The sequence below is a fragment of the Phlebotomus papatasi genome, chromosome 1 (assembly GCF_024763615.1).
Source record: "Phlebotomus papatasi isolate M1 chromosome 1, Ppap_2.1, whole genome shotgun sequence".
NCBI classification, from domain to species: Eukaryota; Metazoa; Arthropoda; class Insecta; order Diptera; family Psychodidae; genus Phlebotomus; species Phlebotomus papatasi.
The window spans coordinates 93,321,988-93,336,141 of NC_077222.1; the positions used below are offsets into that span (position 1 = coordinate 93,321,988).

At 34.6% G+C, this 14,154-nt stretch overlaps 1 protein-coding gene across 1 annotated transcript in view; it reads right to left on the minus strand.

Moving 5' to 3' along the window:
• Positions 1–14,154, minus strand: part of LOC129809785 (cardioacceleratory peptide receptor) — a 135,161-nt gene that overhangs the window by 7,310 nt on the left and 113,697 nt on the right. Inside the window, exons 6-9 of the mRNA XM_055859873.1 lie at positions 9,935–10,132; positions 5,776–5,850; positions 5,681–5,701; positions 240–404 (exon numbers count right to left, since the gene is read on the minus strand). Coding sequence (XP_055715848.1) covers positions 240–404; positions 5,681–5,701; positions 5,776–5,850; positions 9,935–10,132 — 459 coding nt within the window. The remainder of the gene's footprint in view (positions 1–239; positions 405–5,680; positions 5,702–5,775; positions 5,851–9,934; positions 10,133–14,154) is intronic.

The window sequence follows — 14,154 nt, forward strand, 5'->3', positions numbered from 1 at the left end:
GGTGGATGGGATAAAAACTAAGAGGGAGAACAAAAGAGCATATAATGGACATGTCCGAGTCATAAATCACACCATTAAATGGAAATAAACGCCATAAAGCTACAATTTCATCCGCACTACTCTTGTGCATTTGCTCCGGGAATGGTGTTTAGTTTCTTATTTTTGGGATAAGAAATGCGGGTCAGAGTTCCGCATTTTCTCAGGTTCTGGGTTTATATGGAATGAGAAGAAATACCTACCGATTGGGCCGAGAATGGCCCCCTTGGCCCAGATGGTCCGCACAATTATCGCGTAGCACGCCGAGATGATGAGGGCGGGAAACACGAACAGCACCGCAGCCACAAGGGACATGTACAACTGCCACCCAAACTGTGAGCCCAGGTCGATCCAACACTGGGGCTGATCTGTGTCGAGGAACCCATCAATAGCTCATTAGTACAGGTTATCAGTGTTACATGCTATATTGGATGGCTAAATTTAGACACACGAAACAGAAGATACTTCTGGGTGGAATTTTGTAATATCGAATGTGGATTCTTAGAATAAAGGAAACAGAGCATTTTATGTGTATCGATTTTAAGGTTAATAATTTTATTATAACGGCGTTATTACACTTGCACATTAAAATTTTAATGTGATTCACATTAATTGTCGCTTATGAGCGTCCAAATATATTATTTGTGTCTTTGGGTCACTTAATACTTGGGGTTTTTCTATTTATTGATAAAGAAGTGGACTTGGCCTGCAAAAATAAGTTTAAATTTAGCTAAAGCATAAATATTTTTCACATTAAAAAATTAAAGAGAAAATCGCATTAATTTTTCGCATTAATTCTATAAATCAATTCATATCAAATTTTGCGGGCCAAGTCTACCTTTTTATCAACAAATAGATCAAATTTTTAATATAAAAAAAGTTCAAAGACACAAATTACACATTTGAACTCTCACCAGTGACAATTAATGTTAATCATATTAGAATTTTAATGTGCAAGTGTGATAACACAGTAAGGCTATTACGATTGAAAAACTCAATAATAATTTGATTAATCATATTAATAAGAATCTTTTTATAAGTTCTCAATAACATAACCTAAATTTAAAATTAATAACTATTGGTATTCCATCAAAATCTGTCGGAATTCTAAAGGCATATCAATCAATATCGAAATTAATCTCTGAGTTAGATTATAAAAGAAAAATTTAATGTAAAATTTTAATACACGATTTCACAAAATATTTCCCATAAATCAACAAGATATTCCTTAGTGAAATTACAAAATTCCATCCCATGGTTCTTTCATATCACTATCGTAGAGGCCATCAAAATCTCACAAAAAATCACTTGATTTCCTTTTTCTTCCACTTAAGTCAAACAATTTCCCAGCCTTGAGCTATCATCTCAGGCCAAAGCTACAACATAATCCAGACAAATAAATTTAATTTCCTTCATAAGAATTCCAGACGAAGGAACCACTCTCCTCGGGGCGACAGATTCCTCTTCAATAACTCTAGGTTCTCAATCATTTCTCCGGCAGCTCGGTAAAAAATCACGTATGGCTCTGTTAAATCATCAAACTAATCCTCAGAGTTGAGGGGGGAAGCTCAAGGATAAAAAAAAACCTCAAACACCTTATAAATCACTTTTCGGCTTTTTGGAAGCTTTTTTTTCTGCCCTGGCTCTGAGGTTGGCAAAAGAAAAGTGCCTGGCCTGAAGACGAAATGCGGACCGGTCAGGAGTCAAAGACACTCTCACAGGTTTGAGGGTTGGGTCAAAATGATGGATGGTGAAGTTCTTGGTCCACTGAACATTGCCATTACAATTAGTTCAATTGGAATGGCGAGTGGTGGATTTTGGGCGGACGGAGGCCTAGGGTACGCCTTGGACATGAAGATCGTCACGTCCCACTGCCTATGACAAATCCACCCTCACCAGGATGGAATGTTTGGCCTAAGAAAAATACCACAGATATTGGGATATTTTGGGCTGTATCATTTTGAGGTAGGTCAAATTTGATTTCTTCACATATAAGGAATTATTTGCGTTACGAAGATTTTTTTGTTCGGTCAATTGAATACTTTCGTTGCGGGAAGGTTTTCTCAAGGGGCTGATCGATAAGCAAATTCAAGGCACTTTTAAAAAACAAATAAAAGAGATTTATAATCTAAACTTCAAAAAGGTTTAAAAACGTTTTAAAATCGGTTTCAATTACAATAGTTATGTAAAATTTCTTTTCGAATTTAAGCCTTGATGCACGTTTACACCGAAAATTCAAAATAAAATGAAATATTTAGAGAGCAGCCTATTTCTTTGGTTTTAGTAGTCATCAAAAACGATTGAGAAGTAAGCGAAAGCGCGCTACCTTCGCACGATTTATGCTTCGCATAAATCGCTTTTTTCAATATATTATAAATGAATTTGGCCCATTATAATATAATATTTTAATAGATAGTCTAATGCTCAAATTATCAGAAAAGAGATAAGTTTGAAATCCTTAGATAAGGAACATAGAGAAAACATTGCATTGTCCTAAGCTTGAGTCGTCCGAAGGTAGCGCGCTGTCCCCTACCTATTCAGTATTCTGTTTTTAAGTGGCAGACCAATTAAAATAATTTTTTTAGCAGATTGTGAACGGAAAACTAGACCTTTCTTGACTTTTTCTCTCATTCTCTCATTCGGTGTCAGTCCATTGGATGGTGAGCTTCAGAGTGAAGATTTGTAAAATAAGTTCAAGTGCATTGCAGCACCAGAATTTCCCACCTATACGTGATTTTTCCTCCATATTCGAAACCTGATGAAGAGGACATCCATCCTCGAAACGTCGTGAAGAATTAAAGAGAAAAAGTCAAGAAAGGTCTATTTTTCCGTTCACAATCTGCTACAACCTATTAGATCGAAAATTCCTTCCTATTTTTTTTATTTCTTATTTCTAATTTTAATTTTTGCACCAATATTAGATATCTCGTATTGAGTCCAAAAGCTTAATTTTGAAAAATTATACTACAAATTAGCTAACTCAGTAGTAGTATAATCACTTGTATTCAGATTACAAATTTAATGCGTTCTCAAAAGTCCTCGGAATTGACCGGATAGAGTCCGGTTAATTTCGTTTTAGTACAGGTCGGGGTGCAATGGGATGGAATGGAGACCTTTGCAACCCACTGTTAGAAGGGTTTTGATCTTAGTTAGATACGATTTACTAGAAAAATCATCGAAACCGGTCCGATAAACACCGAAAATACAGTTCGGTCTCCGGTCAATACGTAGGGTCAGGGAACATCGAGAGAGGAGTGTTACACCCGCCATTGGAAAGGTCTCAACTTTAGGTACAAAATAGTAAAATTTAAAGAATGAGCATTGTCTATTTTTCGTAATATTCGATATCGAATTATTTTATATCGATTTTTCTATTAATCGGACCTGCGATTTAATCGGATGAAATTTGAGTGTTAAAAGAATTGCATAATTCCACGAGAGGCTTTCCAAAACACAAAAAAAGTGGAATTCTGGCAATTGGAACAGGAGACATGACCATTTGAAAATTAAACCCCTATGTAGCTTGGGTCAGGGAGTCAGGAGAAGGGCTTAAGTTTTTAATCAAAAACTCTTATACGGGCTTCAGACCTAAGGCTTAGCTATATGGCTTAACTTCTATAACTTCTTATCTATCAAGATTTTTCATAAAATTTTGACTTAGAACTGTATTATAAAACCCAAATTATCTATCGGATTCTAAAGAAGCAAATTAATTGGTCGCTTTAAAGATTTTGAGACCTTCTAGAACTGGGCTAAACCTTAGGTCTGAAGCCGGCCTTAGGCACAGCTGTAATTCAATTCAATTCAATATCAATTTATTAATAATTCATTGGACAATCTGCCCTCTCTAAAAAGGAAATATAAGAAAAAAATAACTTCAAGAGCAGCTCATGTGGAACTCGAGGAATGCGTGGCAGCCACAAATCTAGGGATAAGCTCCCTCTTCCGCTCGGGACGCAAACAGTTCCATAGAACAATCCCTTTAACAAATAGGGAATCAGGATGCGACTACCCGAACTAGGCACACGGAGACATGAAGCCCTAGTGGATGATCCAGCCACCACAAGCTCCGCGAGATACCGTGGCACTCCCATACTCAGTAACTGTTACAACATACTAAAAAAATTCTAGATGCCTTAGGAGTTGAGAGAAAACAAAATTTGAGGGTGTTTTAAAATGACGGAAGAGGGGTGAAAGGGTGGGCCTAACATCACCTACTTTTGCCCACTTATAGACGTTTAACCCTTACCGAAAACCGCTTGTTGATATCCCTTTCCGTTATTTCTCCAGAACTGCTTACGATGAACGGATGGACCACTAAGAGAAATCCGAAAAAGTTAAAACAATATTCCGGAAATATTAATTTTACCCTGCATTATTGATCTGAAATCGGTGTAAATATTATGCTTTTTAAGTGTATTATGCAGGGGCATGGCATTTCCTATGTTTCCCATATGTTTCTAGCGCGCCGATAAAACTTTTGGTTTTATTAGCTGTTTTCTGTCAGTGTAGAATGAATTAGCAAAAAATATAAATGCAAAATAAAAGCCAACTTAATATTGAATAGGCAACCGAAAACCCCAAATTGGCAACCTACGTAGTTTTGGAGATATCTCGTGAAATGTGTACGAAAACAGGTAAAAAATTACACTAAAATCGGTCGCATTTTTCAGAGGTAGTGTCACCTCCTGGTATTATGGGTTAAAGTTACCCTTATTCGTGTTAATTTTACACTTAAAAGGGTGTAAAATTAACACAAAAAATGTTGATATATTTTTACACCTAAAAAGTGTTAAAGTTACGAGGAAAAAAGTTAATCGCGCCCCCTTTTTTCTCAGTGACGGACGAGACGTCCACGAAAATCGATTTTTAGAGCATATGATCTATGAGTGTAAATCCAAAATTTGGGCCCGATCTGCCGAGGTCGGATTTCACCTCGGACCATAAAAGCGCAGATTGCAAAGAATCGCAGCTAAATAATAAATAAAAAAATTCCTTGCGAGAATAGCTCCTAAAAAATTATTTGTAAGCCCCTTCACTTTCTTCAGAAGTTTATGGTCCAAATATGGCTTTTTTGCAGAAGGAAGATTTATGTGTGGCAGAAAGGGAGATGAAAAGCCACCCCTAACCCATGAGAGGACATAGGGAGGATTATTTGTCCTCTACACCCAAAATGGGGAATGAGAGAGATTTAATATCAAAAACAAGCCAGTGTAATTCACTTTATGCGTAATCTTCAAACACAATAATATACAATTCCTCTGTTGAGGATGCCATTGTGCCCGTTTTTAGATGAAATAAATTTTATGTTGTTGTGTGGTAGGGAGAGCAAATCTCCCGCCAAAAATTCCTCACAAAAGCTCGGCACACACAATATGTAATGTTCCTTTTTCCCAACAGAAGGGAATACTTATCTAGTGAGATTTATACCGTCTAGATGGTATTAATCTTTTACTTGCACATAATTTTGTTCATGGTTGTACCGCATTTGCGTTCAATTGCCAGGAGACATGATTTCTTTTTAGTTCTCTTCTCCACATTCAATTATTGCCATTCGCGCTGTAGTTTGCTAATATAATCCCAAAAATTGCACACATTGTGAACTTTTGAGGATCTTAGGGGTGTGAGTAGAATAGATACAAACCTTCAATGTTACGTTCCTCGTCTGCAAAAGAAGAAAGGGAAGGCAGTTAGTAAGGATACTTTGGCATTTACTCCAGCTGGAGTCATTTTTCTTACAGAGATAGAGCATCGGGAGCGAGAAGAAGGCGCTCAAGCCCCATGCAGCAGCCACCAATCTCCGTGCCCGTTTCCCTGCGTGAGTGAAAGAAGCAATTAAAAGCCTGCAAACTTAATTGTGTCCCAGGAGGGCACTAAGATACAACCCAATTGGATGATTTTGCAATAGCAAATGAAAATTTTTCACTCAATCTCTTCTCAAGAGAAAATTTAATTTTAACTCTGAGGCTAGCTGAGAGTTGGCACTATTTAGATAGGAGATAGCACAATATTTTCCTTCATTCATAATTCCACGGATATATTGTCTTAAGAACATTGTGAACAAGGAGCTTATAAAATTGCATATGAATTGGAGCACTATATAGTCAAGGTTCCTTTGTAAAGAGCTTTTCTTGAACTTTTTGTTCTTAAACAATATGAGTCTTTTGCAGAGCTTGTAATCTCTCTGTTGGGAAAATTCTATAAAAGGCCCCATAATTTGTGGTAAAATGCAGAGAGCCTGTCAAGAAAGTCATCTTGTGGTTGAACATGAAGAGTTTATCTGACCACCAGGCGTTCCCATCTGCCAAAACTTTCAGGATTTGCATGTGAATAGTTCTATAATTTTTCAGCGGGATTCTTATTGAAAATTTCGATGGAGAATATGTATCAGAAAAGTTATGAAGAGTCAGACTAAAGAGTTCTTTAGGGTATGCATATAGAATTTAGAGGATTTGTCTAACAACCAGGCGTCTACATCTGATAAATGATATTGAATTTTTAAAAGAATTATTCAACATTTCCGTTAAAATTCAAAAAAGCTTTCTTGATAAGGAAACATGTCAAATGTAAAGGATACAAATATTAAGAAAAAGGCTCAACAAAATTATATTGAGGCCAGTTGATATAATCTTTTTTAGAAGTTGCACATGAAATTAAAACGATTTATGAGTCGTTTCTATTTAATTTCGTGGAGGATTTTAGTCCGAATTTTTAATGAGTGGTATTTTACTAAATAATATACCTTATTTTGTAATTTGAAAAAAAAACAGGAAACTTCACTTTCTAAAATAATTGAGGGTTTTGTTAAAAATGAAGCAGGAGCCTACATCTGATTAAATTGGCATGCTTTACAATTTAAGAATTGGTTACTAGTTAATTTAACAAAAAAAATTAGAATTAGAAAGCTCCTATAAATAATATTTATTAAACAAATATAGTTCTGTAATAAATACGCATATTTTAAAATTCACAAGATTTGGTAATGTTATAATAAAATAATTTCTTTATTCAAAATTCATTTTAAAATTTTGTGGGAAAAAATAAAATAAAATGTTAGAAAAATACATAAAATTGTTTGTACACAATATGCTTTTTTAAAGTTTCTTTTAAGGGGTTACGTGAGTCAAGACTGAAATATATTCCCCTACAGTAGGGGAATTCTGTAACAGTATGACAATGTCATATGACAAATTTAAATTTTTCTATGTGGTAAATTCGGAGGAACCAATTTAAAATCTGACTCATATCAGTTAATGAGAGCATTACAGAGCTGTTTACAATGATCATTAGATGCTCACTGGATTTTAATGTTGTCCTACTCCAGAATTTATTATGAAGATTTTGTCATATAACATTGCCATACTGTTACAGAATTTCACTACTGGTTCCCATATATTCTAAAATACAGCACAATTTTCTCTATCATATTTGTTTTAAAATAATGAAAAATTTATTTAATTCAAACACTTTAGGGAATATAAATGTGCAACATTTAATGTAGGGGAAAGCGCGCTAACTTCGGACGATTTATTCTTCGTACAAATAATTTTTTTTCAATGTGTTATAAATGAATTTTGCCCATATAATATTATATTTTAATAGCTGATCCAATTTCTCAAATTTTCAGAAAAAACTATGGATGAAATCCTTAAGGAACATGGAGAAAAAAATGAATTGTCCGAAGCTTAAGTCGTCCGAAGGTAGCGCGCTTTCCCCTGTATTTCCTGAAATCTACATTTAAAAATTTTAAAAATTCAGCCTCTCACAAGATTTCTTGAAAATAGGTTCAACCGGATTCCAAAAAGCAAATATTTTTTGTCAGCTAGTTAGACTAGACCTTGAACGAATGATTTTTGAAAGAATTTTATAAACAAAAAAATATAATTTTTGGCATTTTTTACACTACATTTTCTTTTGTAGAATGAGTTGTGAACAAGTAGGGGAAACTGGAGCACCACAAAATACGGGGTAGCACCAAACACTGCGATTTTTTAATCAGATATTCGACTTCAGAAGACAAGACTTATATAAATTTATAGGCATTATTGGGATGCTTGCTCACTGCAGTAATGATTGATATAGTCCAAGTAGTTTAGAAATAAAAATTAGTGTTTGGTACTACCCCGTGTTTGGTGGTGCCCCAGTTTCTCCTAAACATAAAATTCTTCGTTCAAGATCTAGTTAAAGTCATCAGCTAGCAGAAAATATTTACGTTTTCGATTTCAGATGAACCTATTCCAAAAAATCTTGTCCATCTTAAAGTAAGTTTAAAAAAAATCTTTAAAAAGTCACGTCTCAATGGCTGAGTTTTGAAAATATCATCATCTTCATCATTTTCAACCGCTTATTCCTATTGAGGTCGCGAAAAAATATTTTTTGAAAATATTTGACTTTTGAAAATATTCGAATGAAAATTTCAGAAAGTATATTTCAAATCTTGTACTTTTGTATGCCTAAGAGCTTATATTTAATAAATTTTTTGATATGTTGAGAAGGAGATTTCGAGACAATATTCTATTTTTTAGACTTATTGACAAACGTAACGCCTTAAATAATTTCAACTATTTTTCTGAAAAATGAATAATTGTTAAAAGGTGAACAAGAACTTTATATAACGTCTTCTAAGATATTTTTAGAACTCGTACTATAATTTTGGAGAAGTAGATGAAAAATCTCAGTAAAATATTTTTAAAAAAAATATTTTTAAAAGATTTTTTTAATATTCTTGTAAAAATTAAAACTTTTTTTCTAAGAACTAAGTCAAAGTCTGATGATTAAGAATTAAAAAAAAATGAGAAAAATGAAAATGCTCCTATAATGAATGCATTCAGAATAAGTATTTAAATTCTAGTGTTCTAATACTTTATAATTAGTTTATTTAAGTTTCCAGAAAATTCAAAAGTGCTTTTATTAAAAATTCCAAAATTTTATCAAAAGAATACAAAGGACGATTTCTAAAGGAAAACTGAAAGGTAATTTTCCTAGAAGAGACAATATCTTCATCTCTCCAGTTTTCTTGTAATTAATCATGTATTCGTCAAATATCCTAAAATGTCCTTTAAATCCATAAAAAATAGTGCTTACGATATCACTTAAAATCCTGTGATCTTCAGAGGCCTCAATTGTTTTTTCAAAGAGAATATTTCTGTATGAGAGACATTTCCCTACATACGAATTTAGCGATTTAATTTAATCGCTTAATTCGATTTAATTTTTAATTTTAGCGATTTAATTTTTCTTTAATATTGGTTTTCAATTTTCTTCTGTCCTGCGGAATATTACGGATTTTCTAAGCTAAATAAACACTAAACTTCTAAGCTAAACCAAATATAGCGAAAGAACATTTGAAAATATTAGAATTTCAATGCAGGTTAAAAAAAATTGCTTGAAGTTTAATCAACAAAATAAATAACTTGTCGAATAACCAGGCGCCTCAAAAGCTTTACATATTTTTGTTTACTCCACAAAGTTTTATTTAAATTATAACTTCCATATGGTATTTAATTTATTTTAATTGAGTATTGTTGTTAATAAACACCTAGAAATATATTTTTAATATAAGTTATACTGAACAATCAAATATCTTCTCGTACAAGAGCTCTCAAGATTTACTTGTAAAACATTTTTCGATAAGTTTCAAGGGGAATCCAAAACTCTTGAATGGTAAATCTTTGAAAATTTCCCTCCAAGCTATTGGCAACTCTATCGCGAAAACTAAAACATCTCGTATTGTTCAATTTTCTTCTCATTTTCACCCCATCTCGTATATTTGGCACCTTCATGCCAAAGGTGTGCCTTCAGCAGACACATTCTACGTGACGAAGATAGGGTGTGAAAATTGGCAGTGGAAACAGAAGGGGTGTGATATAATTGAAAAATTCAATAAGAGCCACTTTACATGATCCTGAGAAGTTCATGGGATGGGTGATGGCGTCGTATCTGTCGATGCTGAGCGCCACGAGGACGTAGGTGGAGGCGTAGGTGACGCTGGCCTGGAGGAACTTGATGGCTTTGCAGGCGATATTTCCGGCATTCCATGAGATAGTCGTACGCCAGATAATATCCGTGAGCACGTTCAGAAGTCCCACACAGAGATCTGCCAAAAGAAATTCTTTGATTGCCTCTTTCTGCTGGGATTGAGAAATCAATCAATTTGTGTTAGAATAAAGCATTGATTGCGATAGTCTTTATCTCTTTCCCCAAAATGTTCACCAATGACACCAAATTTATCTCATCACGAATGATAGACAATAAATCGTCTGTGAAGAATTTCATGATACCCCGATGTACTTTCACTACCTCAATTCCCAGGATATTGAGCACGATGGCACACCACAATTTATGGCATCTCACAACAAACGAGATCGAAAGCTGTCCATATCCCCGAGCTTTTTCTTTACTCTTCTTTCTTTTTTTTCTCTACGTCATTCATACCAAGAGCTTTCGGCGTAAAACCACAGAGAATTATGACTTGACGCCTCTTCTCTACAGCCAAATGCCTTGAGAGAGGTATTAATTCAAGAAGGGTAATCTACTTATGGAAAACACTCTCAGAAAACGACTTTAGAATCGCGAGGGGCTTAAAATTTCTCAGTAAAAAATCTTTGATATTAAAAGTTGTAGTCAAAAAGGTTTAACCTCGTAATCGAAAGACACCGATTTCAAAATGGAAACCAGATTTTAAGGGAGTAAAGAATTAATTCCGAGAGGATACACCTCAATTCCGGAGAGATCTTCAGGTTCAATTCTTCTACAAATTCAAGTCGAATTAGGTAAAATTTAATGAGTTCTAACTAATAAAACCACAAACGTACACATAAATCATGATTGTATGGACAAATTGTCACTCACTTATTAATAATTTCGTAGGGTGAAAGGAACACCTATTGACACTTTAAGAACTCGTGTCAGGACCTATTTTCACCTTAATCTGTATTATTTGGAATACGACATTTGAACACCTATCCTTATCGGAAAACGTAGATTAATAAAAAAAACGTCATATTACTTAAATTTTATTAGATACAATTAATAAATTTCAACATTTTGACAAAAGTGTCAATAGGGGTTCCCTGTCGAAGAGGTATTCCTTCGACCCTATTCCGGTCAAAAACCCGAATCACGCAAAGTCAAAATCTAGAACGAAAAAAATCAGAAAGAGCCCCAAATACCGAAATTCAATGTTCCGAATGGGACGAATAGCCAAACAGACAAGATCCCGAAAAGCCCAAATCTCTAAAAGTCAAAATCCCGAAAAGTCCGAATCACGAAAAGTCAAAGTCCACAATGCAAAAATCTCGAGAGGGCCCTAAATACCGAAATTCAATATTCCGAATGGGTCGAAATTCTGAATAGCCAAAATTCCGAAAAGCCAAAATTCCGAAAAGCCAAAATTCCGAAAATCCAAAATCCCGAAAGCCGAAATCCCGAAAGGGCCAAAATGTTGAAAGCTAAAGTCCCAAATTTTCAGAAGTATTATAGCTACTTGTACGGTCGTATTCGCGCTTTCTGGAGGAATTAGGAAATTCTCTGTGCTTTGGAAAATTATTCCATAGATTATCCTCCCTATGATTTTGTCCCTTTCACGATTTTGGCGTTCAGCGCATTCGGGATTTTGGCATTCGGGATTTCCGCTTTCGGGATTTTTCCTGCCACCGATAATTTCTTCAGCAACAAACCAGTCCAGTGTCCAGTCAGTGTTGATAAATCTTTATAGTTGGCGGGTCGACGCCGATTGGTCTTCCTGATCGTCAGATCTGCAACTGTAGAGAATCATGATTGGCAGACTCATTTACGCTCTGTTATTCCCTTTGCTAAAACCATTATCTTTGGACGTCCAAGCCAATAATGGTAAAACTTACACAGGGTGGCCAGAATGAATTGCAACTAAATTCAGATCGCTGTCAAATCTCTCCTGACAACGTGATCATATTTCGCATAATGGTATAATCTATTTTATTAGCAAAATTTTAATTATTTTATACAAAATTTTATTGTAAATTTGCAAAAACAATTATTGATTTTTTTAATTAGTTATAGAATCTTAATATGATACCGCGATTGGCTTATATTTTGTTGGAAAAGCGCAAGCGGATAACATTAGAGACCTCCAAAACCAGAGTGTGGTTAAATTTTATGTTTCGAAACATAACTCGATGCAAGGATACTATAGCAGCGTTGCAAAACGCTATAATGTGGGTACAAAAAATTGCATCATCACCAAATATATAGTAATCCGTGCAATGCAAATATATATCACGATCATCCATAAAACTAAGATTTAAAAAGAATCCATGAGCAACCTTAAAAATTCTAAAAACGAAACGATCCTACCAATGCTCTAAAATAAGTTCTGCTCGATAGAGCAATGGAGTTGTTTCGCTTGGCCGTTAGAAGATTGTATGTTACAGAACATTGGTTTCTATAGTGGGAAAAATTTTTGCAATTGAACAATTCGTCTACAACAAAATGATTGTTTGGACATTGGAATGATTACCGGAAGTCGAGAATAATTGTTTTTCTTTTTTTTTGATATGGTCTTCCATAATGGTAGATTTTTGCATTCCACTGAGATCTTTGGAATGATGCGTAAAATGAACGGCAATTTGAATCGAGAAATTGTCCTGGAAAACCATAAAGCCGTGTAGGGGAATTCTGTAACAGTATGACAATGTCATATGACAAGTTGAATAATCATTTCGTATCAGTTACTGAAAGTTTCATAAAATCTCTGTAATGACTATTCCATGCTCACTGGACTTTAATGTTGTTGTGCGCAAGAATTTTACCAGGAATGTCGTAAGACATTATCATACTGGTACAGAATTCCCTTTCGGGAAAGCCTCTGAAGCTCTTGGCATTCAAAAATGTCGATAAAAGATATTGGAAGTTTGAACAAATATCGGTCGTAGTACAGAAAGCTCGCGTCGAACATTTTGTTGATCATTTCAACCACACAGTAACCTCTTCGGTCACCCGTTTCCAAATCCGATCAACTTCTCTAAAAGGGGTATTTTTTGGTCAAGGTTAGGACTAAATAATACCCAAGTGTCGATGAGTTGAGGCCAGCCCTTTGTCGTGAATGGGCTGGTATTCCGGAAACTCCCGTTTGGGCAGCGTACGATACGTTCATCAGTGATCTCAGGGCACCAGTCAGTACCTAAGGTGGTTTTTGTCAAAAATTTCAAATAGATTCTCAAAAATAATGAAGGATTTCTGACTTTTTTCTCTTTTACACCAATAAAAATCATTTCGTAATAAAGAAAATACAGCGTTTTAGGATGTTGTAGATCGTTCAGGTCACTCGGTATAGTATTTTGAAATTCTAAATTGCGAGCTTCTAAAAATTATTTTTTATATTGACAAAGGTTATATTTTCTATAAATAATTATAGTTATATATTCCATATAAAATAATTAAGATGAACTCAAATTGATAACTAAATTGATAATTTATAGAAGTATAGTTGTGAAAAGCCCGCCCATAAAAAAAAATAAGCCACGCCTTCATAAATTATTTGGCGAAAAATCCATAAAGCACTTCAGTTCATAATTTATGCTTGTTTCTGTTCTAATCATCAGTAAATAAAAATTTTATTGTGCTTTGGAATAATATTACAATTTCAAGGTGTTTTCTACTTGAAACTTATTAGCCCCGCCCTCATGAAAAGCAAACTCCGAGAATATTTCGTGTAAAATTGCAAATATTTGTCGGGAATGGAGGAAATTGGTAACAAATTTGGTTGAAAGCAAGAGTGAGAGCAAGCAGTGAAGAACTTCAATAGATTTATCAGTGGGAAGACTGTACCAAGCGAAAATCTTCTTTATCTGTGTTTCAAAGTATATCGTCAAGTGGTAATAAAATATCTGCGGGGGAAAAACAGAAGAGGAAACAAAAAGCAAGAGGAGAAAATATCGTGAGATTTACGACATGACAAGCTGCTCTTTCGTAGAATTAGTCAAAATTGACGATGGATTACACTTTGTAAGAGGAGTATGTCTGTCGATTTCTTTTCATATCTTTCCTTCCTTGGGATCTTCCTAACATGACTTCCGGAGGTCATTCGTTGACCTTTTTGGCTGAAGGTTTCTTTTCCTTCTGTTTCTCCGATGCTTAATT